This window comes from Notamacropus eugenii, chromosome 3 (assembly GCF_028372415.1).
Source record: "Notamacropus eugenii isolate mMacEug1 chromosome 3, mMacEug1.pri_v2, whole genome shotgun sequence".
In the NCBI taxonomy this organism is placed as follows: Eukaryota; Metazoa; Chordata; class Mammalia; order Diprotodontia; family Macropodidae; genus Notamacropus; species Notamacropus eugenii.
The window spans coordinates 152,203,808-152,230,730 of NC_092874.1; the positions used below are offsets into that span (position 1 = coordinate 152,203,808).

At 36.7% G+C, this 26,923-nt stretch overlaps 1 protein-coding gene across 2 annotated transcripts in view; it reads left to right on the plus strand.

The window, feature by feature from the left end:
• The window catches only part of RELN (reelin), a 553,318-nt gene that overhangs the window by 194,729 nt on the left and 331,666 nt on the right, over positions 1–26,923 (plus strand). For both annotated transcript variants that reach the window (XM_072653135.1, XM_072653136.1), the window contains exon 4: positions 24,855–24,925. In XM_072653135.1, coding sequence (XP_072509236.1) covers positions 24,855–24,925 — 71 coding nt within the window. The remainder of the gene's footprint in view (positions 1–24,854; positions 24,926–26,923) is intronic.

A 26,923-nucleotide genomic window follows, 5' to 3' on the forward strand; every position in this document is an offset into this window, starting at 1 on the left:
TTAATTAAGCCTAGCTTTAGATGGGGTCTTCCTTTTTTCCTTTTTATTTGGTCCTTGTAACAAAAAGAAGATGGATGAGCTTCTGTTTTCCAAAATTCAAGTGACAAAAAAAATAATAAGGAAATGACATTACTTAGTAATGTAATAGGCAATTGATTTCATAAAGCTTCAGGCAAGGGGCAGAACAAAGCATAAATAAAAGCTAAAGAATCCACCAGCATATTAGAAATGGAGCAAAGCAAAGAAGAAAATGACCAAAAAAAAGTGAGAGGAAAAATGGTGGTAATTGACCAAGAGTGAGCAGAGGTAGTTTGAGGTTTTTTAATGCTATGTGCTGTAAGGCACATTCCTTTATTAGGAATGTAGAATTTGTGACAAAATTAAATTTTAAAAATTATGTGATTATTGAACATGGATGCCTGTTAAGTGGAATGCCTTTACCTCACCCATGTTCAACCTTCCCTGTAAATAGCAGACTCTTCTAAGCTGAAAATCATTAGTCACTTCTGACAGAATGTCCTTTTCTTTCATTGATTCTGCCTTCATAACCTATGGGGCAGAGAAACCAAAGAGCGGAATGAAAAACTGTCCATCCCTATGAAGGAGGTAAGGGGAATTATTTGCTTCATGGGAAAGGACTATGAGAAGGCCCCTTCACGGTTTGATTACAGGTCAGAGATTTGGCCTAGGATTTATTGAAAGGTAACAAAATTACCAGTCCTGGGCTATCAAATTTAAGCTACAGCTGTAGTATCCTGACATTTTGGTGACCGAAGTATATCATGTTCTAGAATGTCCTTCCCTATAGATGTCCTGCTGAACCTGGATATCAGGATTCTAAGAAGGAGATTCTTCACTCTGAAGCAAACTTTTCTAAGATAATATTATTTCTGCAGTTTTAGTTTCAAAACGACTTGGGGTTTAAGACCCTCCAAAAAGGTGCCTGAGTAAGAAAGTGATTGCCTTTTAAAAAATAAACTAACTGCTTTTCTTCTTCTGTAGTGTAAAAAGGTGATTTTAAAAATTTATGTTTTTAACAGAAGTGTTTCAAAGGAACTGCTTTTCAACAAAAATGCCATTTATTAATTTTAGTCAGGATTAATTTTAATCATTGAAGTAGATATCAGAAAATAAAAGTATCCTTTCTGTCTCCTTCTTTTAAAAAAGTTTCAGTAACAAAGATTACTGGAATTGTGTGTGGAACTAGTACAAGAGGGGCTTTTTTTGTTTTTGCTCTGACTCTTGAATGCGCTTGCCTTTCCCACCTGAAAAAAACCAAAACAATAGCCTTGTTTTATAATTCTCTGGCCACAGGTGATTTTTCTCATGCTTGTAGAGGATCTAATTACTGCAAATGATTTAAGGTCCTGGATTGCGCTATCCTATGAATTGAAAATAAGCATGTACCAGTTTATCAAATTCTCCTCTTTTTTTAACCTATAATTATTTTTTAAAAAACATTCTAATGAGGTGATTTCATTCTTGTAGAATAGCCAATTTAAAACAAAACAAAACATTCCCATGTTCCTGCCACCATTTTGTTACACAGCATTTCTCTAGGCGCTTCTGTGACCTTACCTCGTAAGGCCCTTAAGTCCTTTTTAGGAACTCTTTTGACTTGAACTCTATTTTTAAATGAATAACTCACAATAATAGCAGAAAGGTATGGAACCTAGGACTTTGAAAAATATTTTTGCTCATAATTACTACATGTTATGATGCTTAGTGCACTGAAGCCTCATCATCTCCCCACCAGTCTTATACACTTAAGTTTGGGGGACGGGAAGCAATCATACCTTTGTCTCATCCTCATCCAAAGCACCCTGAAGCAGCTCACCCTTGTGGCCTGTCAGTCCACAGCCACCCATTGGGCTACCTCCTTGAATTTACCAGTCATTGTCTCTGCTCAGCACCCTCCACAAAGAGCCTTCTGTCCATTCTAAATCCGAGGGGTTCCCTTGGACTCTCAAAGCTTCAACTCCCATTCTGAATTTCTCAAGGTGTCCTATAGGCTCTCAGGCTTCAGTGTATAGAGATACAACAAAATTGTCAGTGATACAGTTAAAGTTGGGCACTTCCAATGGGGACATAATGCACACACTGAGAAGACTGAATAAACCTGAACTTTGGAAAATGTCACACATCCTGTGAACCTGATTAAATGAACTTGACCTTTGGTGTAGACTTAAACACCCAGGTCCATGCCTACGCACAGTGAGATTTATAGCTCTAGGTTACTTAGATATCTCAGTCCATCTCCCTGTTTTTACAAGAGAGGCATCTGAAGGGCAGAGAAGTTGAGTGACTTTTCCAAGGTCAAGGGGTGAGATTTACAGACTCTTGGAAGCACAAAAATCTCTGAGTTGTCATTAGTTAGTCATTCATTGAGCATTTATAAAGTGCCAACTATGTACCAGGTACTGTGCTAGATGCTGGCGACTCAAAGATGAAAAAGTAAGATTATATTCCATTGGTGGAAAAACCACATAAATGACCAAAAGTAAACACAAAATATGTGCAAAGCAAAAGCAAAGTAGTTGTGGGGGGGGGGGGGAGGGCGGCAGGGAGTTATACTAGGGGAATTGGGAAAGACCTCATGTAGAAGGAAGGGAGGAAGGAATAAAATATTAATCACCTACTATGTGCCAGTCTTTATGTCTTTTGATCTTCACAAGGTGGATGCTGTTCGTTTCCCTATTTTACAGCTGAGGACCAGAGAAAAGACAGAGCTTAAGTGAATTGTTCAATATCACATGGCTAGTAAGTGTCTGAGGCCAGATTTGAACTCCCGAGTTAGGAAGACCTGAGTTCAAATCTAGTCTCAGATGCCATGTCAGTGATAAGTTGATGGGATCATAGATGTGGACTTAGTAAAGGCCATCTAGTTCAGTCTCATCATTTTAGAGATAAGGAAAAAATAGCCAATTCCCCAGATATGACTGGAGGGAAAAATGCAAAGAGAAGTTTTAAAGATGATAATTAGGGTTGGGGAAGAGGGCGTTTGTGTGTGTGTGTGTATGTGTGTGTGTGTGTGTGTTTAATTGTACTAATAAAATGAAATACACAAACAAAGAGATAAGACACTGTGCACTGAATCAAAACAGGTCATCTGTGCTTGATTTCCTGGTTGGTTTTTTTTAAGATTTTAGGGTTTGACTGTCAGCCATTGCCCATTCAAGCAAGTTTCTGCATTCTTTCTTGGCACCAATTTGCATCCCTTTATCAGACTGCCCACACTTTACTCCTGGGGAATAACTTGGCAATAACAGACCTAGGTAGAGTGTTGGTAGAAGTTACTTATGAATTATATTTACATAGCCATCCTGACCAAGAAATTTTATATAGATGCAATATTTTTAGTGTTAGCATGTACATCACAGATAGAAGCAATTTGACCATCTATAGTACTGCTTATTTTCCAAATTTTGAAAGCATAAATGAAATAATCTCCCTCTTTTTTTTTACCCCTAAGAATTAAGGAAGATATCCAAGTCTTTTTTTCTGTGTTTTGTTATTAGATTATGTGTTATTACACTGACAGGCAGGAGGTCATAGCGTATATAAAATGTTCTACTTGGAATCAGGAAGATCTGGGACCAATATTGCCTTAGAATCAGGGGTGGGAAACCTGCAGCCTCGAGGTCACATGTGACTCTCTAGGTCCTCAAGTGTGGTCCTTTGACTGAATCTGAATTTCACAGACCCAATATCCTTAATAAAAAGATTTGCCCTGTAAAACTTGGACTCATTCATAAGGCCAAACCCAAGGATCTAGAATGCCACATGTGACCTCAGAGCAGCAGGTTCCCCACCCCTGCATATTTTCTAGGCATATTAGCTATGTGATCCTAGACAAGTCAGTCATTGAACTCTCTGAGCTTTGGTTTGTTTCTTCATTCATAAATACACTTATCCCTTCCATATCAGGGGGAATGGGGGCAGGTTAGGGGTTTGTCCCTCTCCTACCTGCAATCTGGAAAATTCATATAAAATTTTTTGGCCCTCCCATCATACCAGAGAAGAAGTCTGATTTTTTTCTTATGGGATGCTTACAGTACCTTATTGTAAAAATTTGGTTTGATATTATACAATACTATAGATATATTTTATGCATTTCTGAGTTTCTAAACTTTTTTGGTGTCATCTGCTGGCCTTCATATGTCAGATGCAGCTTCCACAAAACTCCCCAAAAATTCCTGTTTAAATTTTTATACCATCCAGTGATATAATGAAACCAGAATAGGGATAATTGCAATGTGAAAGGGATAACTGTAGTACTTGCCTGAGGTGCTTACAAAGGTCAGATGAGAAAGTATATGTGGATTTCTTTGTGAACCTTATAATACTCTACAGATTCCAGCTATTTTCATCATTACACTCTGGCAAATACCACAAAATAATTTAGTTAATTGACTTAGGAAAATCAGTTGTTTGGCTTTTAAAAAAATAGATGAATTATAAGTACAAATGTGTAGAAATTTTTTTTAAAGGCTGAATTAAAGTCATCTGTACATTTAATCAGACAAATGGCTTGATGTAGCAGACAAAGTAATGAATCAGGACCTAGGTTCAGATTTTAGACCTGCTACAAACTTGCCTACATGACCTTGGACAAAGCAATTTACCTCTTTCAGCTCCAATTTCCTGATCTATAAAATAAGAGGGTTATATGTGATCTCCAAGGTTCCGTCAAGGTGTAAATCTTATGATCCTATGACTAATTGTGCTGATGAGTTACATACATTTTACATAATATATATAACATACATATCTATACATGTGTATGAGAGAGAGTCTTATCCTCAGAATAACCTCTTCTTTTAAGATCCTGAGCCAAACAATCCCTTGTACAGTTATCAAAAGGCAAATCCAAGTGTCAAAAAAAAAAATTATGACCAATTTTTAAAGGTTCTAGTGGTAAGGTTTTTCTACCTTGTACTTGCAGGGAATAAAACACTGATATGCACCACTGAACAGTGGTGCAGGTGGAGCCAATTACATGAAACATTTCTCCGTTTAGAATATGTAATATTTGAAAATCCTAAACACAGATCTTGAGTCTTTCTAATGCTTTCTACTGAGATTTTTAAATTTTGATTTTAAGTTAAAATTTAACCTTTTTAAAACAGCTACTGAATCTGATTTCTAAAGCATTTCCAGCAGCTCAGATACACTACTAAGAGAAAAGCAGAAGATAATGACAACTCCTGTAAGATCTCTAACCTTGCCAACTTCTGTTGTCCTGGAAATGGAGAGAGTAGAGGCTGTTTTCTCTTCTTACAGGATAATAACAGTATTATTAAAAAGCTATTATTATAATTTTCAGTATTATTTTAAGAGTCTCTTGATATCTCATGCTGTATAAAATGAGGAATCCTTGCCCTCTAAGAGTTTATAGCCTAACGCAAGAATACAGTACATGAATGCATTGAGTGACAGGTGAAGATGGATGGAAGGAAGGAATGAAGGAAGGAAAAAAGGAGGGAGGAAGGAAGGAAGGAAGGAAACTTTACTAAATGCTATGTGCCAGGCACTCTGGGGATAAAAAGACAAACACACAGTGCCTGGCTTGAGGGAATTTACATTCTAAAGGAAAGAAAAAGGTAATGGAAAACTGAGGTGAGGGGAGCATCATGATTTGGAGATGGCTTTTAAAATGGAATGAAGGCCTGATCCTGGGCAGATAAGGCAAAACCCCACCCTTAGGATATCTTAGGGTATCCTAAGACTCCTAGTTTCCAGTTGGGGGATAGAGTGGGCAGGGAGATAAGAAGGATAGTCATAGTAGAGGCAGTGGCCTTGAAGGTAAGACTATACTGCCAAATAACCTTGAAGGTAAGCTACATGAAAATTTTTTTAAAAACCTACAAATTTATTTTATGGTAATATCCTAATTTATTTAGCCATTTTATAAAACCCAAAGTTTACAAAAACTTTCATATGTATTATCTTATGTGACTTTAACAGCATTTCTATTGTGAGGGCTTCACTATCACGTTTGTTATAGTTAAGGAAACAGAAGCTGTATAAATATGTTGTTGTTTCTTCACAAAAAAATGCTTGGAGTCAACAGAAATAATATATGATACCCTTAAGTTTTGCAAAGTGCTTTACCTGTATTGTCTCTTTTGAATATTTCAAAAGTCTTGTCAGGACCTACAGTTTATTATCTCCCTTTGATAAATAAGGAAATTGAGGCTCAGGGAGTAAGTTGACTTATCCATGAAGGCACATCTAATAAAAGTGCCAGAGTCAGGATCTAATTCAGGATCTAAATCCAGGTCTTCTTGTCTCCAAATTCAGTACTCCATCCGTTGCCCCATGCCCCAATTGTACAGGCTGTCTGTCCCCTATTGCTTCGTCACCTCATTCCTTTGTTGTTGGTATTTTCAGTCATGTCCAACTCTTTGTGACCCCATTTGGGGTTTTCTTGGCCAAGATACTGGGGTGGTTTGCCATTTCCTTCTACAGCTCATTTTACAGATGAGAAACTAAGGCAAGCAGGGTTAAGTGACTTGCCCAGGGTCACACCATTAATAGTGTCTGAGATCAAATTGAAACTCAGGAAGATGGGTTTTCCTGACTCCAGGAAACTGTGCCACCTAGCTGCCCCAAAGAATATACCACTGTACACGTAATTCTGTGAAGTTTCAAGTAAATCAATAGGTAAACTAGTTGTAGATCTGTAAAACTGTGTTTTTATTTTGTGACTTTGGTGAACTCTAAGCTTCCATTTTGCATTACACTGGGGAGAGAAATGTAGGACCATCTAAAGCAGAGCTCTTTTCAAATATCTGTGAGTGTTTCATATGCCGTTATAGCATATCCCTGAAATGATTCTGAGCCTTTAAATAAAATTGGAATTGGCCCAAATAATGATATTTAGGATATTTTCTTGAGGGTTTTTAAAATCCTGTGCCATTACTGTTCCCTAGTATTGTTCGGATATTGGATAACTCTTAAAATGTCATATTTTGGCCATGTAGGATATTATGTAGCTTGCCTAGTATCACATGTGTGTATGTATGTCTATGTATATTTGCATACATACATATATACACACAATTAATTTTGAGATGGCTATAATAGCACTTCAAAGCTTGCAAAATGCTTTTATGTATGTTTATCTCTTACTTCATGTAAATAGGTAGGAGAATATAATAATTCATTTTTCCATAATCAATGAACAACAAAAAAATATTGACAATTCTCTCTCTTCTGACACTACCACCATTCTACGGAGACCCTCATCACCTCACACCTGAACTTTTGCAATAGCCTGCCTCTTCGTCTGCCTGCCTCAAGTCTCTCCCCACTCTAATCCATCCTCTGTTCAGCCAGTGAAGTGGTTTTCTTAAAATGCAGGTTCAGTCACGTCACCTCTCTATTCAGTAAACTCTAGTGCCTTCCTGTTGCCTCCAGGAGCAAATACAAAATATTCTCTAGTATTTAAATCCTTTCATAATCTCACATATTTCTACTTTCCAGTCTTCTTACCTATCACTGCCCAACACATGCTCACTGATCAGTGACACTGACTTCCTAGCTGTTTCATAAACAAGACATTCCATCTCTCAACTCTGGACATTTTCTGCAGCTGTCCCCATGCCTAGAGTGCTCTCCATCCTCTGTTCTGACTACTGATGTCTTTGGCTTCCTTTGAGTTCCAGCTAAAATCCTATGTTGTACAGGAAACCTTCCCCAGCTCCTCTTGTTTGCAGTGATTTCCTTCTGATAATTACTTCTTATTTATCCTGTATTTAATTTGCTTTATATACATATTTGTTTACATGTTTTCTCCCTTCATTAGCTTATAAACTCCTTGAGGGTAGGGACTCCCTTTTTTCTTTCAAGTCAACAAGCATTTATTAAGCAATTATTTTGAAATCACTCCTACTCAAAAACAAATTTCATTTGAGAGATGAGAGCAGAATTTGGGTTTGAGGAATCAAGGGTAATTGGGATATAACAGATTAATCACATGGAATTATACATGTTTAGATGTGATCTATTCCCATGAAGCCACCTGATGCACATCATTTATTATCTTATGGAATAGTTTAATAGGCTTTTATTAGGAGATAAATAACGTCCCCTTTTTGCTGTTCTAGGACCAAGCAAAGACCATGGCAACTTTCTCTGTGCGATTTTTTCCTTTGATAGTATTTTTTTTTCCAATTACATGTAAAGATAGCTTTCAACATTCATTGTTGTAAAATTTTGAGTTCCAAATTTTTCTCCCTCCCTCCTTTCCCCCCTCTCCAAGACAGCAAACAATCTGATGTAGGTTGTCCATGTACCTATTTTTTAAAACATATTTCCATATTAGTTTGTGAAAGAATAATCAGGACTAAAGGAAAAAACCATGAGAAAGAAAAAAAAGTGAAAATACTGTGTTTCGATCTGCATTCGGATGCCATCTTTCTCTGGATGTGGTTAGCATTTTCTATCATGAGTCTTTTGGAGTTGTCTCAAACCATTGTATTGCTGAGAAGAGCTACGTAGGGACTTTTCTTTTGCCTCTTTTAATATACCCAGGGCTTAGCACAGTCCCTGACACATAGTAGGTACTTCATGAGTGTTGATTGATTAATTGATTATTGAAGGCTATACACTATACTACAGATAAAAAAGGCTAAAGCAAAATAGTCCCTCCCCTGAAGGAGTTTACATTCTAATCCTGGAGATATCACTTGTTCATGTATAGGTATGTGCAACATACACATAAAGCATCTAAAAGGTGAGTTTTTGGAAGAAACGCAGCTGGGGGGAACCAGAAAATGTCATATGCACAAGATGGAACAAGTTAAATTTTAAAGGAAACTAAAGCTTGTAAGAGGTGGACTTTGGAACCTAAATTTCTACCCTATCAGAATTTTCATTAGGATCAAGGGTTCTGCAATTTAAATAGACTAAAACCTCATAAATTGGGTATATGGAGAAGATAGGGAAGAGGCAGACTGCCTTAATAAAAAGTCTGAATTTTAGATTACCCCACAAAATTTGAGCCTTTGAGTACAATGCATAATATGAAATACCACTGGGTCATAATAAGTAAAATGAGGCAATTTAATGAACAAATTTTCATCTACTATTGCCCACATCACTCAAAATAAATATAATGGTCTTATAACACATAAGATCCAAATGTTAAAGCAACATATGATATTAACTTAGTTTTTCCAGATATTAGGTTGTTTTTTTTTTTAAATGGCAGGTCTGCACATGATTAAAATGATAGGCTCGGGGCTGGACAAGTTCTTGTGAATCACTTAGTGTAACCCTTTCATTTTATTGTGAGGAAACTGAGGCCCATTGAGGTGAATGAAGTACTTCAGCAAACATCACAGAGTTTTCTAGTTGGCAAAGTCAGGGCTAGAACCCAGTTCTCCAGACTCCCAGCATTTTGTCTGCTAGATCACACCGAGTAAACCAAGTCACATATTAGAGTCTTAATGGAAGTTCTTGGATATTAACTTGAAGTAAGATTATGAAAAGGTGATGAATTTAGTCCCATTAATTAGATTTTTAAATATTCTTCAGTGGTTTAGAATTCTATTCCCTTTTCAAGGGCTTGAGATTTTCTTGTTTCTTTAAAAATTTAGTCAAATTCAGAATCTAATCTGTTATTTGTCATGGAGTATAAATACATGGTTTTCTTCTGGTGTTGTCCTACATATTCTTGGAAAGTAAGAAGTAATCAAATCTCTGAAGCTGTCTGGAACCTCTCAAAACACATCTTTTCAATTCCTTTTTAATAATAAAGGGGCAAGGTTATGAAGTTCACGTGGTCTAAATCTCCTGGCTAGCAGTGGCCTAGCATGCAGCTTTGTTTACAGCCTTACACAACAGAATGCTCCAGACAGTGAAGCTTTTCTCCACTAAGTGGCAAGATCACAGAAATCATTCCCTGCCTCAAACTGAAGACTCTTCCAACTTACAAAGTAGCTGATGATTCTGAAATCATCTTTTATCAGAGCCATTGATCACTGGCTTATGCTTAGGAAAGAAAATATAAAACAAAAGAAAGCCACCCAGGATACAACCATCATGGCTATGGGGAAAGGGAAGGAGAAATCCCTTCCTTGTCTTTGCTGGAAGAAAAAGCACTGAGTGCATACAAATAAAGGAACTATTTCTTTCCTAATTCTTCTTATGGTTCACAGATTAGATGACTCTTCTCACTAATTCACCAATCATCTGCAATACCACCCCTCAGTCATGGACCATTAAACAGTTGCTGTGCCTTTTCAGAATTCATGTTCTTCAGTGCCAAGGCAGAACATCCATCCAGCTCCAAGGGAAATGACACTTTCTAAGTTAGGTTTTCACCCTGTAGTTTTATCAAATGAATTAGTGCACTCAGTTAATTAATTAGGAGCCCTCTGATTAATCTTTACTACACATTATTATCCTCATTTTTAAAAGAAGGGACTGTAGCCTACAAAGTTGTGTGTCACCCATGATCACTTAACTAGCAGTCTGAGGCAATATGCAAACCCAGGTCTTTTGATTCAAAGTACATTGTTCTATCCACAAGATCAAAATTCTAAGTATCAACCTTTCAGCATCCTACCACCTTCTACTATCTTTTAACACCCTTTCTGTCACATGCCCAAAACTTCACTCTTGCACATTTCTTTCCTATTACTTAAGAAGTGGCATCATAAACTAATTTACAATTAGGACTAACAAGTCCATGAAGGCATAACTTGTTCCAAGAATATTTTCATTTTAAATGAGGCCTACTTGGAAAGAACAACTCATACCCAAAGGAATGTCTCCACTGTTAGACTTTCAGGCACAGTGATCAGTAAGATACCTAAGTGGTAATCAAGTCATGTTCTCTTTGAAGATTCCACCTTTGCCTAAACCTGAACCTGTAGCAATATAATCTCCTTATATAGATCATTACTAGGTCCTTCTATAGACTGACTTACCCATTTGGAAACTTTGAGATTATAAGTGGTGTATAATGCAGTTCTTAGCATCATAAGAATAAATTGTTCGTTCAGGTAATTTGAACTAGATATACATTAATTCATGTGTTTGATGATAGCTACATTAGTTGAACTAAGGTTTACTAAAATGGTTAATTTGTGTTTTCAATGTCCAAATAGGGCTTTTTCCTTGTTATTCCTTTGGTGGTAGCATAGGTATCACTCGTTTTTACGTGACCTTATTTAAAGGGACACACTATGTACACACACTGCATTCGGTGTTTTTTAAAAAGAATTTACTGTTTATAACTCCAGGGATATTAAAATTAGATAAAGAATTTAAAAACAAAATTTCCCTATTGGGAAGGGTAGACCTACTTGTTGGCACCATGTCAACTGAGATACCATAGAAGCTTGTTCTATTATTTATACTAATTGACTGGTTGTGCATTTGCTGCAGCAATAAGCTGCGATGGAGCGCCAGAAACTGATAATGTGATTTTCTTTAACATTACATGTGTAACGTTAAAGTTGGGACAAAGCGGGAAATATCATTTCCAGAATACTAGCTGTGTAAAAATGGTTTTCTTCTTTGCTGCTTTAATCGGCATGGAATTCTAATAGTATATTCTTACAAAAATGTACTTAGAAAGTGATGGAATGTCATTTTCATGCCACCGGATAGATTTTATAATGTATTGCTCCAATAGTATCTAGAGTACTTACTTTTTATGCTTTATTTTTTCCTAAAAAAAAAAAAAGTAGAATGCATTCAAGGATTCTTGTCTGTTTCTTTATGAATGCTTTGCACGTAGCAAGCCTTAATCAATTTTTCTTGAATTATCACCCAACCTCATTTATAACAAAAGGCTTTCTTTTAAATTTTTTTTTAGTTTTCCACATTCTCTTTTGTAAGATTTTGAGTTCCAGACTTTTCTCCCTTCCTCCTCTAATCCATTCCCCAAAACAGCATGCCACCTGATATAGGCTATACATGTACAATCATATTTCCACGTTAGTCATGTTGTCAAAGAAGAATCAGAACAAAAGGGAAAAATGAACATGAGAAAGGAAAAAAAAGAGAGAGAAAATGGTGTGCTTTGATCTGTATTCACACTCTGTAGTTCTTCCCCTAGATGTGGATAGCATATTCTGTCTTGAGTCTTTTGAAGTTGTCTAAGATGGCTGAAAAGAGCTAAGGTCTCTCAGAGGTGGTCATCGCACAGTGTTGCTGTTACTGTAAACCATATTCTTCTGGTTCTGCTCACTAAACTCGGCATCCATTCATGTAAGTCTTCCCAAGTTTTTCTGAAATCTGCCTGCTCACCATTTCTTACAGCACAATAGTATTCCATTACTTTCATACACCACAACTTGTTCAGCCATTCCCCAATGGATGGGCATCCCCTCAATTTCCAGTTCTTGGCCACCACAAAAAGAGCTGCTATAAATATTTTTGTACATGTGGGTCCTTTTGATTAGCTGAAATATTCCCACATTAAAAACTGAGGCCATACCTCTTCTGCAAAGAGAAAGATAATAGAGGGAATAAGATTTTTGTTAGCTTGTTTGTTTTCACTTAACTAATTAATTGTGTCAGTTATCCCAGAGGAACCTGGTCTTCATATTGTAATGTTCTTGACTTTGAATCTTAGTATTTATAACTTAGTTCTCTTTCAAATCCCGAGTATCTGCATGAGAGTTTTCTGTAAGAGTCTTGTCTTTAACTCTAGGAAAGACTTTTTTTTAACAAAAACAGCAACAACAAAAGGAAACTTTCTTATTTTCTGTATTCCATGAAGCATGTGGGCATTTTCTCTGGTTGTCCGCTGTGCCCAGAATGTTCTTCCTCTTCAGCTCTGCCTACTGACCTTCTTGGCTTCTTTCAGCCCTAATCAAACCCTTTCTTTAAATAAAAGCCTTTCCTAACCCCTCTTAATTCTGATGCGGCTAATTATTCGTTATTTATTGTTAATTATTTCTGTTACTTATTTCCTAGCTATCCTGTATTTAACTTGCTTTACATACGTTTGTTCACTGTTGTATCCCACAGTATATTGTGACCTCCATGAGGGCAGAGAGTATCTTTCACCTCTTTTATCCTTAGGTCTCAGCACAGCACCTGGCACGCAGTAGGCACTTAATTAAAACTGATTTATTGAAAGTCATGTGACTGGTGCAGAAATCACACAGTTAGCAATTGTCTGGTGAATGAGTTGAACTCAGGGTTCTTGATGTCAGTTCTGATGTTCTACCCGCCATGCCGCCAACTGCCTTTCATAGAAATCTTGCAAAATTTTGTGACATGAGCAATGGATTTAGAGTCAAGGCAATTACCTCTGCCATTTACTGTGGGTATGACTGTGGGCAGGTCATTTGATCACTTTGGACTCCAAATTCTTAATTTTTAAGTTAGGTGGTTATAATATATGAACTTTAAAGTTCTGTCTATCCACAATTCTCTGAGGTAGGGGCTATTATGATCCCATTTTACAGATGAGAAAAGAGAAATTAAGAAATGTTCTGTGACTTTGTGATTTGAGTCACAACAATAGATAACTATCTTAAATTGGATTTGAACCCAAATTATCCTCAGTCCAAGTCCAGTGCTCTATTCAATACCAGTTTTTTTTTTCAAAAGTCACTGGACTACAGGATGGCTCAGCCTTCTATTTTAAACTGTCAATCGTTCTTGAACCTTTTCCTTTACATTAAAACACTCTCCCTTGATTACAGTAATCATACTGAATTCCCTCTTGCATCACAAATTCAGAAGCAAGGAGTAAGAGAAAGGCAGAAGATACTGCATTTCTCATTTAGACTCATTTCCCTTTATTAAGTCTGATAACTGATATTCATAGGCCTGTCTTGAAACACCCATACTCCATATTCCTTCATTGCGAGTTACATCACTGGTGACTTTGCTAAAAGTCTCAATATCTGGAAATGGCACCTCATTCTTTAGTTGTTGAAATTTGCCTGTGCTGCTTAAAGGAAGTACCCAACCCTGTGTCTATTTTGATCATAGGGAACTGGCCCCATAGTTGTATATGAGGGAAGGCAAGAGAAGGAGGAAAACCAGGCTCTAAGTAATATTCTATGCATTCATCACTGTTCCTTTAATCAGAGTGACCCAAAACTTGCTATTTTATGATTCAAAAGAGCCCAAGTTTAATTACCCTGAGGCTTCTTTATGATGGCCCTTTGTTCTTTCACAAAGAGAAATTTAAAAGGCCTTTCAATTGATCCTAGATCAATAGTTTAATGTTGTGTTTTCTTTTAGGTCTATCTATATGTCTGGAGGTAGTTTTGCAAGAAGGACTCCTTGTAAATTGAAAACAAACTCTTCTTTATCTTAGGATTGGATTCGAAGATGAATATTTTATCTACAAATTGAGCCTTGCATTTTATTATCGTTTGAGAATCTTCTTGAAATTTTGTCCTTTATCTTTAGCTACCTTTCCTGTGTTGAAATCAGAATAGCAGCATAAGAAATATTGGATGAGATAAGGTACATGACCCCTCTAATTCAGGGCTGATGAAGGCACCAAGGGAAGTCTTGTGACAGATCATGACTGCCAATTTTGATGTGAACCCCCAAAAGATATCAGTGGTGCCTTCTAGTTATTTAAAATTCTTTTGAGGAAAAGGACAATTTTTTTGTTTTTGTTTTCTTTGTAGCCGTGGCAATTAGTACAGTGCCTTGCACATAATAAAGCTTAATAAATGCTTGTTCAACAATTGATTGATTGAGATCTGATTAAACAAGGCTAACTTAAGTAAGCCCAGTTTAAATTATTTCCCCCTAAATATATCATTAAATACTTGCCCACATCAATGCTCGTCTGATGGTGCTGTCTAGGGAGATCTTGTAATATATCTGAATCAGTTTTAATTTAGTTACTTAAAAGAATTTGAGAGCATCTGCAAATGTGAAATCAGCCAATTAATCAATATTAAGGACCTATTATGTGCCAGTCACTTTGAAACTTTCTAGATCATTTCAAAGAATATTACAGAAGAGCCAATCAGCAAGAGACTCCACTTTTCCTAACAGGAAAATATCGATTAATCACTACTTTTTATTACCTATCTCTGTCTTCCTAGCTGTAGATAGCTATCATTCTAGATCCCGTAGTTACTGTACATCTAATGTGATCAGTCCCTGAACAGAAATCCCCTCTATGCTGTCTCTGACCAATGACTATCCAGTCTCTTCTTGCAGACCTCCAGAGATGAGATCTTTGGGATTAAAGTTTGTCAGTGATTTATCCAATGTCAAGATGAATTGAAGCCACTAGTTTCTTTTCCCACATATTTGTTTACTCCTACAGGTATAGTCCCAGTCATTTGAGTTCTTTGATAATTATAACAATAGCTGATATTTATATAATATGTTAATCTTTTGCAAATTCCTTTACATATCTTGTTAAATATCACAATTCCTTGTGAAGTAGGTTCTATTATCCCTATTTTAACGATGGCAAAACTAAAATTGAGAGATTAAGTGACTTGGATTCAAACTCAAGTCTTCCTTGGTTCAGTGCTCTGTTGATTTTTTTTTCAATTCAGTAAACATTCATTAAGTGCCTACCATGTGCCGGAAACTGTGCTAAGTGCTGGATCCTTATCATCCCCTGAAGCAAACAAGATAGAACTCTTTAATCCCACAAAATTGATGTTTTTTGATGTAATTATAAAGTCAATCTGAGATCATAGAATGTTAAAGCTGGAACAGACTTTAGCATCTTTTGACAGATGCTTATAGCCCTGTCATTTCACAGATGAGGAAATGGAAGCCAAAGAAGTAAAACTACCTTGTTAGCAACTTGAACACTGATGTACCACAGGTAGCCTGAATGGATATCTGCATGGATGGCTTAAGATTTCCCTTGAGGCATGTTTAGTCACTTGGCCAGTTCCATAGTACATAGCACTTGAGAGTGCTAAGTATCATAATTATATTTGTTATTCAGCACAGCAAATAGGAACAGTACCTACTGACCAATGAAGCCAAGGTAATATGAAAATCATTGGCGTGGAGTTAACCTTGGCTGGTTATCCTGCAGTATTCTTCCAGTTTAGGACCCCAGAGCCTAAACTACCTTATCAGTCTTACTTTGTGGTCATACTCTTGTACCAACTTGATCCATTTTTGGCAGCTCTTAGCAATTGTCCCTTTTTCCTTCCCTTGTATAAAGTATATGTTCTTTGCCCAGAGTCTGGGGCTTTGGTCACTTGCCCAGGAACTGGGTGGTCTTGTCAGTAGCCCGAGAGGGATGGTGTTTAATTGTAGACTCTTACATGTCTGTATGTTCTGTCGAAGGTGTGAGGTCAAATGGGAATACTTTTTTTATGTAGTGGGAATAGCTAACACAGATTGATTGTCTGAGATTTGACTTGGCTCCAAGATCGCTATGTTGGAATTTAAACTGAAATCATACGTTTCACATGGACATGGGAAGAAAAGAAGAGGCAGGTAATGATGACTGACCCATTTGACTGGGACGAACACATTCATGGAATCACTGGCCTTGGAACCCAGGACTCCTGACTCCAAGTCCATCGTTTTCTACATTGCACCATATTGATTTATGCCAAATTGTGCTCAGAGTGAAGTTATGCACATGTAAAAACATGTTTACTCTCAGACATACACAAATCTCCATTAATTCACCAGCAAGCCAATAAGATCATTTTTACTTTACATCTCTCTAAGGTCACCTTTGGAATTCGTGTGCTATTTTAGCTATGCTGTTTTTATCTTGCCTAAGGATACCTCTAAGGCAGCCTCACACATGCTTACCACTTAATAGAAAAGTATTTAAAACAGCCAAATCATTCAAGAGGTTTTCCTTGAGGAATTCCAGTGTTCTAAAAAGTTACTTCTGAAGAGTACATTTTATTTTGCTTGGTTTGGGGTAAGGCATATCTAGACTACTAATTTACTTAAGAATAACTTGGCTGCTGAATGGTAATATCTTTAGGAAGAGTCAGCAACTATTTTCATGGAATCATAAATTCAAGGTTGAAAAAGATGTTAAGAATTCAGCTGGCCCAACATCTTCATTTTACAGAGAAGGGAACTGAGGTCCAAAAAAGCTAAGAAATTGACCCTAAGTCACATAAATAAGAAACAACAGAGCAGAGTTTTTAACCTAAGCCTTTTGGCTCCAAATTAGTGTTTTACCCAATATAGAGGCAGTTACCTAGCAGGGTACAGTGCCCTGGGCTTGGAGTCAGAAGGACCTGAGTTCAAATCCGACCTTAGATGCCTACTAGCTGTGTGACATCTAGGCAAACAACTTAACCTCTTTGCCTCAGTTTTCCTCAACTATAAAGTGGGCATAACAGCAGTACCTACCTTGCAGTGTTGTTTTGAAGATCAGATGTGAGCTAATATTGTAAAACAGTACAGTACCTGGCATGTAGTTCACATGTTGTTATGGACAGCTAGGTGGTCCAGGGGATAGAGTTCCTGGAGGCAGAAAGACTCCTCTTCCAGAGTTCACATCTGACCTCATACAATACTATGTGACCCTGGGCAAAACACTTAACTCTGTTTGCCTCAGTTTCCTCGTCTGTAAAATGAGCTGGAGAAGGAAATAGCAAATCATTCCAGTATCTTTGCCAAGAAAACTCCAGATGAGGTCACAAAGAGTCAGACATGACTGAACAACAACAAAGTGCATTCAGTAGGCATTATGTAAATGCTTATTCCTTTCCATATGCCAAACTGATGGCTTGATTGTTTTTATTAACTTTTTCATGTTATGTTTCATTCTTTAATGTTAACGTCAAGGCATACATTGCAAGATACTGTAGTTTCTGAAATGTATTTGAGATGTCCAGCCTTGGATTTAGGAAGACTTCAATTCCTGCCTCGGACATGTGACCACTGGCAAGTTACTCTATCTGTCACTAACTCAGGAAACTAAATCTAAAAGTTACAGTTAGGTTTCCAAACTGTATCCAGGGAGAGTCCCCCATACAGATGAAATCACAGGTTTGGATCAAAAATCATACACAATCCTACTTATTTGTATGTGTGGATGTAGATGTATATCAATCCATAGGCATTTAGTAAGTGCTCACTGTATGCTAGACTGCAGTTATAAAGAAAGGCGAAAACAAAGAGTCCCTGTTCTCAAAGAACTTGTACGCTAATGGATGAGGGATCAGAAGGGGAAAGGAAGGGGACACTCATGTATAAAGCTCCTACTAAGTGCCAGGTACTGCACAAAGCCCTTTACCGATATGGTCTCATGACCATGGGAGAGATAACATGTAAATAAACAGGTACATGTAACAGACATACAGTGTAGGTCCAAAGTAATCTTTAGAGGTAATGTCTTTAGCAGCTGGTAGGACTTACAACAATATGGCATTTGAAAAAAAAGATATTCACTTATACTCACACATATAAATATTCATATGTAGATATATGACTTTACTATACTTAAATTCCTCTTTCAAAAGAGCTTCTAAGTGACATCCTGAAGGTCATTTTATCTGCCAAAGATACAAAATCAGAAAGCTGAGGAGGGAGGAAGCATTAAAACTACAATACTGGGGGAAAACGGAGACATTTTAAAAGCAGAAAATAGCAAGAGGCAAATAATAAGAGTAAGAAAAGGAAAATGCAGTAATTTGGCCTTATAATTCTGATACTATAAGACAAGGACCATGCCTGGGTTATAACTCTCTGTTCAGAAATACTTCTTGAAGAAAATAGTTTGGCCTAAAGTATACAAGTTTGTGGAATAACAAGATGTTCCATACAAGAATTTTAATATACATGTAATCAGTAAGCAGCTTTAAATAAAAGAGAAATTGTCTGCATTAGTGCACAGCTTAAGATATTCTGCATCATGTTTGGGTTTTTTCCAAAAACTTTTCAAAGCAATTAGTGATTCAGTAAATGAACATTTATTAAGCACCTTCTTTGTGCCAGGCATTCTAGATACAAAGAAAAGCAAAAGATAGTCCCTGTTCTCAAAGAGTTAAAGGAGACAACATGTACACATCGAAAATCAAACAAGATATAGACAGGCTAAATCAGAACTAATCAACAGTGATCACAGCTTTATAATCCCATGAATGAGACTACTTAATGTGTATGTGACACAAGATTTTTAAACAAACTTGTGAAGTCCTAGAAATCCTGAGTTTGATTCAGACTTGTAAAACAAATCATGTGCAAGTAAATATTTTGTCAGAATTAGGTTACTTTGAGACATATTTATATAAGTGCTGTATTGATATCATGCTTAAGATTTACAGAGTACTGTGTATACGCTACTTCATTTGATCTTCACAACCACTATGGGAAGTAGAGACTATTATTCTCATGTTATAGACAAGGAAACGGAGGGAGGGAGGAGGGGAGAGATGGGGAGAAAATTTGGAACTCAAAATCTTATAGAAGTGAATGTTGAAAACTAAAAATAAATAAATAATTTCAAAAAATAAATAAACTGGAATAATAAAAAAAAATAGAGAAGAAACCGAAGCTATCGGTAGTCATTTTTAAAAATGCTACCAATCATTGCTCATTAGAGAAATGCAAATTAAAGCATTTGTGAGTTTCCACCTCAAGTCCATCAGATTGGAAAAGATGATATAAAAAGAAAATTATAAATATTGGAAGGACAGTGAGAACATAGGAGCACTGATGAACTGTTGATGGACCTGTGGATGGGTGCTACCAATCTGGAGAGTAAATTTTACATAAAAATTACATAAATTTACATTTAAATTTTACATAATACATTGCTAGACCCATACCTAAAATATATTAAAGAAATAGGAAAAAGTTCTATATGCACAACACACACACACACACACACACACACACACACACCTGCTCTTTGTGATAGCAAACAACTGGAAAATAAAATAAGGGGGTACTCAACATTTGGGGATTGGTTGAATAATTTGTGATATATGAATATGATTTAAAAAAAAAGAAATTGAGAAAGATGGAGGTTACATGACTTATCCAGAGTCCCATAGCTAGTTAGTGTCTGAAGTCAGATTTGAACTGAAGTCTTCCTTATTCCAGATTCAGAATTCTACACTTTGCAACCAAGCTGCCTTGCATAGTAATCCACCCTTGCCTTCTTGAGTATGACCACAAATATTCATTACTTATTGGCTACCCCTATTTGAATAAGACTCTTCTACTTAGAAAATATTTGGTCAGCAGTGGGCATAATCTGTCACTTAACTAAAATCCTTTCAAAATAGGAAAAATATTTTTCTCTAATTTTCATAGGATCACTCAATTAGCAAGTATTTATTAAATATCTGCCAAATGATATGCAAGAATCATTTCTTGCTCTTCTTGTAGGCTACTTCCATAAGGCCTACCTCTTCAAATGTAATTATTTAATAAATTCACCTACTCTTAATTTCTACCCTTAAAATAATTCCTTTGGGTTAAGGCACTGTGTCATCCAGAGACCCCTATTAAAATGCATTTCTTAGGAGGAAGAGCATCCATTAACACTTAAGCATGTGGTCTCACTCACACCAGAGTAATAGAAAGATTTCTGTATTAATATTTTCCAGAGGTAGAGGTGGTGTTGTATAGTAAATAGGACTTGCATTTAGGGCCACGTAGGTTCATCCTGTGTTCGTTATTATGACCTTGGGCAAGTGGCTTGACCTCTGTGTGGCTCAGGCAGCTCGCTGTGACTTATTTATTATGTTTAGACTGCTTGCAGACTGTCTCAGTGCAGGAAATTTCCCACTCTGATGAAAGGGCAGTAGGTTTTCTAAAATCAAATTTCTTTATTTTATTCATTTAATGGCTGATATCTCATGGTCAATTCTTATCATTTCTTCCACAGACTTATCTCCACTCATATAGCCATCATTCTTATTTAGGGTCTCAAAACCTCTTTCCTGGAGCATTGCAATAACCTCTTAATTGGTCCTATGTCAAGTCTTTCCATACGTCAGTTCAACCATCCACAAAGCAGGCAAAATGATTTTTCCTGAAGAGTAGATCTATGTCACACCCTGCCCCACTCAGCAAATGCCAGTGGCTCCCTATTATCTTGAGAATAAAATATAAAATATATCTTGTTCTGTCATTTTGGTTGTGTCTGACTCATCATGATCTCAACTGGGGTTTTCTTGGCAAAAATCCTGGAGAGGTTTGTCATTTCCTTCTATAACTCATTTTATATGTGAGGAAACTGAGGCAAACAGTTAAGTGATTTGCCCAAGATCTGAGGCCAGATTTGAACTCAGGAAGATGAAGTTTGCCAACTCCAGGCCTAGCACTCTAGTCTCTGTGCCACATAGTTGCTCCTGAGATTTAAAGATATTCACAATTTACTCCATTCTTCTTACATCACACTCCCTTCTGCACATGCTATAATCCAGCCTTGCTACCTTAGTTGCTTTTCTTTAGATATAACATTCCTTCTCCCATTCTGGTTCTTTGCAGTGGATATTCCCAAAACCTATAAAAATGATGTCAAATTAAAATACAAACAGAGACCACTAAACTATATATAAAGATTCTTTCAGGTCACTTATTTGACTTAGAAAACCACATGTTGACATTATCTCTGTTTTGTTGTAGTTTTATTTTTTTTAAATGTTTCACAATTACATTTGGATCTGGTACAGTGACTTGGACCTGGTATCACGAGTTCAAATCCAGCCTCCAATATTTACTTACTGTGTGACCCTGGGCAAGTCCCTTAACTTCTTTTTATCCCAGTTTCCTCATCCATTAAATAGATTATTCCATTTAATAGCACTAATAATAGATTGTTGAGAGAATAAAGTGAGATGTTTGTAAAGTGCTTGGTGTATCTTAAAGTGCTATTTTTTTCTCTGATGATTATAAAGGATTGTTGAATACTAAATATGAAGAAGCATTTTTCCTACAGGTGACTGTAATTGGCTGATAATGATTTTGATACTATGGAAGCCCCAGATAGATTCTACATGTGAAAACATTTATCAAAATGGAATTTTATGTGGACTTTGCATTTGACGTTTGTATTGATAATGCATTTTTTGTTTTAGTATAATCAAGTGCCTCTCATTGAATAATGTGATTAAAGATCTTCTCCACCCATTAATGGGCCTGGGAAGATTTGTAGGAAGACTCATACCTTTTGTTAATGAGGCACTGGTTCTGTAAGGTTGTGATGCCCTCTGACTCTGAAAAAAAGTATAAATAGTCCTGGGTAAGGTTTTACTTTGGGGCTTACTGACAGGAAGTGATTGTTTGGCCAGAGGAAACTCTTGGTAGCTTCTAAGGAGTCCCCAGCTTTGAAGACCCAGATGCTGGTGCTTCTCTCTCTGGTAACTTTGTATGTGTAGTCAGACAGTTATCTGTCTGTTGATCTGTCAGGCAGTTGGAAGCCTGTCTGTTGGCTTTGATTTCTCTGTATTTTCTCTGAGGTTCAGGATGCTGACTCTTTCCCCTGAAGTGATCGAATGAATGATACGTGTGCTTGATTAAAGTGATCGCTGAACTCTTGAAAGTTGCCTTTCCTTTTAGAAATGCAGGTCTAAGAACCTGTGATGACAGGCCCTCCTGTGCATGTCAGGGTCCTTGCTTTTAGAATATTGTGATGCTTTGCTATTGATTTCTGGTTAAAATACCTTAAATGCATCTTTGCCCTGCACTAATGTCCCTGCTGTTCTGTGAAGCATTTTTAAAAAATCTTTACAAAGAATTTTTACAAGGGATTTTAATAAGAATCTTTTCCTTAGTTCTCCTCTTTCCTCAAGTTCAGAGGTGTGCTAGTAAATGTTTAACAACCAGTTCTGGGGAGGAGGGGGCTGGGGATATGTGTAACACACTTTTAAGTTTAATCAGTATCTTAACATTTTGCCATCACTTTCTAAAGCCTAGAAAAACTACAAAACAATAAAATAACCCTTGATTTGTTGAATTTCCAAGGAATAAGTGCTTAGGTTAAAAATTTAGCAGTTAGGTCTCAAAGCCTGACTCTGACTCTAGCATATCCCCACCCCAGCTCCACTCAAATTCGACCATTTCAGGCTAAACGTAAGAATATCTCAGAATCATAAAACTTAACAAGAAAATCATCCTAAATCTAGAAATTTCTGCTAACCCTTCACTCATGTTTTCATTTTTACTTGTTTGGGTGCATTTCATTTAAAAACCCACGTAAAAAGACATAAATAAGCAAAAAATACTTAATATACCCAAGTTTTTCAATGACAAGCAACATGGTATAGTGGATAGAAATCTGACCTCAGAGACATTAACATTTGCTAACTCATGTCTGACATAGACAAATAAGAGGCAAAAAACCTCATATTGCTCTGAGCCACCCTCTCAGTCACAGAGAAGGTGCCAAACTAGATGGTTAGAAGGAATGAATTTCTGATTACTTTATGACATTATTAAATGGGTGCAGGTACACCTGGTTCTCTGAGTACTGGCCAGGAAAAGCCATGATGGTAGCAAAGAATAATGTCTTCAATCAAACTTTGATAAGGCACGAAGAGTACAGGGCGAATGGTACAGAATATCTTGAGACAAACAGCACAGGGCTACAGAGACAGATGGTTTGGAGATGGGAATGGAGTGGTAGAGGAAAGCAGGCAGTGTGGAGAATAGAATGGGAGGAAAACAGGCACAGATAGTTACTTAGGTAATGATGGATTAGATACAGAGTTAGGAACACTGGGCAGCACAGACTCAGGTAGAAATGGAAGCGCACTCAGGGTAGGGAGTAGGAGAACAGGAGTTCAAGATATCATTTTTATACGGTATTAGTGAGGGACAGATTAACTCATATCCATGCCTCTTTGGGAATAACTCATTAACATATCCACATGATCTCAAAGTTATTAACAATACTTCAGGGATTAGCTCATTAACAGAGCCAACATCTTCTCAGAGTTTATCAACATTTGATGGTGAGGATGTCTGGAGCTTATCTGAAGGTTACAAAGCATGGCAGGTAGCAGGATCCTTAGAATAAGGTTTAACAGGCTTCCCCTGATTTAGTACATAGTCTCAGGATGTGATTTTTAGTTAATATATGATACAGTCTGCCAAGTAACTATTATGGTCCTTTGATCTATGATCCATGGGACAGTCTGTGACTTCCTTATTCCACTCTGCAGTCTTATTCCCACTATTATTACTTTGGCAGGCAGCTAGATGGCACAGTGGATAGAGTGCTGGACCTGGACTCAGGAGGATTAGAGTTCATATCTAACCCCAAACACTTGCTAGCTGTATGATCCTGAGCAAATCACTTAACCTCTGTTTGCCTTGGTTTTCCCAAATGTAAAATGAAGACCCTAGAGAAGGAAATGGCAAACTCCAGTATCTTTGCCAAGAAGACACCACTGGGGTCAGAGTCAAATGTGACTAAAAATGACTTAACAAAAAATTGTTATTTTATGCTGGCTACTTATAAAGTTACTATACTAACTGGAGAGAAAGTGGTTGGTGAACCAGGAAAAGAAACAATTTTAAGACAGAGAATTTCCTCATCTAGAATTCTCTAAAACCCATGTTATCCCACTTCCAGTTACCAACCACACCTAAATTTAACCTCCATTAACATCGTACTTCAAATTTTTTTTAATGGTTTAGAGTGAATCTTAGATTCACAAATCTAGATTCTCAAAGACTATTTTAGGACCCTGAAAGCTTTCCATAAAAAAAATTCTCAAAGATTCATTTCTTTAAGTACAGAGAGCTCGTCATCAAAAGATTTACTATTAGATACCATCATCTTCTTCGTCATGTAGGTGCTATGCTTAGTCATCAAAAGAAAACCTGCATCAATGAAATCACAGAAATTTTAGAGTGGTAAAGCATTTTAATCTGAAATTTAATTTTAAACTGAAACTCATTGCAAACTTTAGTTTAAACCCTTTCTTCTTTGTCTCCAGGGCTACAGCAACTCACAGAGGTCAAGTTATATTCAAGGATGCCTTAGCCCAGCAGCTGTGTGAACAAGGAGGTAAGACTTATTGCATTTTAATGTATCTCATCTGTTTCACCTGTGGCCACATTATACATGGAAGATGCTCCAATATGTGCTCAGAGGGAACATGTCATCAATATTGCTTGATGGTGATGTCTGAAATTGGTGTTAGGGCCTTTAACATGTTATCTATTATGGATTTATTTTCTTTTATATTATTACTTACATATAATTAATATACTATATGTGTATATGGATGTATATACGTGTATATACTTAATTGAAGACTTTTTCATGCTCCCAATGTCATAGGACATCTGAGGAGGAATTGGTTTGGATAATTTCATAGATTTCCAGGAAACTCAGACTTCAAAGAAGTTAAATATGCAGGTCACAGAACAAGAAAGAAATAACCATTCATAAAGGAAAAGATGCAATATACTTCTCATGAGGTTATGTTGGAAATGAGAATTTTTACAAAATTTTTTTTATCATAGCAAGACAGAACTCACTTCTCATTCATGTTATGTGATCAGTCACAGAGCCTGTTGTTGTTGGGAAAAGGTGCAAAGTAGAAAGTTTCTTCCCTCTTTCCCCCCCCCCTCCCCAGGTGGCTGGTTTCCTCCACCTACTTAAGCCTCAGATGGACTCGACAAGAGAGATGACAAGGGAATTGGGGCCCCTAGTCCTAGTGAGGATTGAAGACAATTACTAATTTAAAAGTCTCACCTTTATAGAGAGGACATAAGAGAAAGGAAAACAATTTTTAAAATACAGAGAGGCCAGTTTGACAAAAAGAACTTGTAATCCTTTATCCCTTGAATTAGAAGGTAGAGGGTAAATGACTTCTTATTGTTTGTCCTTCATTCTCAAAGAGGACCATGACATCAGGAAGATGATGCCGTGAATTGTCTTTAAGTGAGGGAGGGCTGTGCAAAGTTACCAACCTCACTTTCTCCTCTAGAGCATGGGTCTAGTGTCCAGATAGAGATCAGGATGACTGGAGATGGCCCTACAAAGGACTTCTTAGAAAAGAAAGGATAACCCTGGTAGATGTAATTATAGATACCTGATGTGTCTGTACAGAGATATTTACATGAAAAACTGGTTCTCATTCAGGAGAGAGGTTGAAGGAGGCCAAGACTAACTTTGCCAGAAGTGGAAAGCCCTATTTCCTTATATTGATTACAAGTTGCAAAATGTCTTTTAGGCAAAGAAAATAGCAAATATTGAAGAAAAAAAAACTTAAAGTAACTTAGAATTGTTTTGTTTTTGTTTTTTGGTAAATTATAACAATTTCTGAGGGTTCTTATAAGATACGTAAGCTTCATGAATTATAGTTTTCCAAAATGAGGAAATAATCATAACTTGTGTCCATGGGGAGATGTTAAGGACAACTCTCTGAGTTAGGTAGTGTATGTATCCTCATTTCATTGATGAGCAAACTGAGGGTCAGAGATTTCACCTCATGTATTTGAATGTGAGTCTGGATTTAAACCGAGGACTCTGGACTTGAAGTCTTTCTATTATACCACACTGATCTAAAAGAGTCCAAGATCAGTGACTTAAATTGGAATTCTGGATCCACAAGCAAATGATTTAGAAAGGATCTTTTAACCTTTTGTTAACAGCAAAATAAACACATCTCTCTCTCTCTTCTTCCAAAGAGAATATCGTTTAGACAGTATTTATAGCAAGGCACCAGACGTTTACAACTTGTTCAATATCACCCGGAAATATGATGGTCTGAGAACTTTCCATTGTAAATATTTCTACATATACATATTAAATATCTATAATTATATAAGCCCCAGACTCCTGCTTTTTCTGTTTCCCAATTCAGTTTTCTAGGAATAATCCTTATGACATGCTTCCACTTCAAAATAGATATGTGAGTCTTTGATTCATGTTCTCATGGAAAAAAGAAAAGAAATGAAGGTTCAAAAATTCAGTGATTGTGAAGGCAGAAGAGGTGAGGCATTGTAACGTATCCTTTGTCAATTGACTTTCTGTGAAATAGTCAAGACAAAGGGT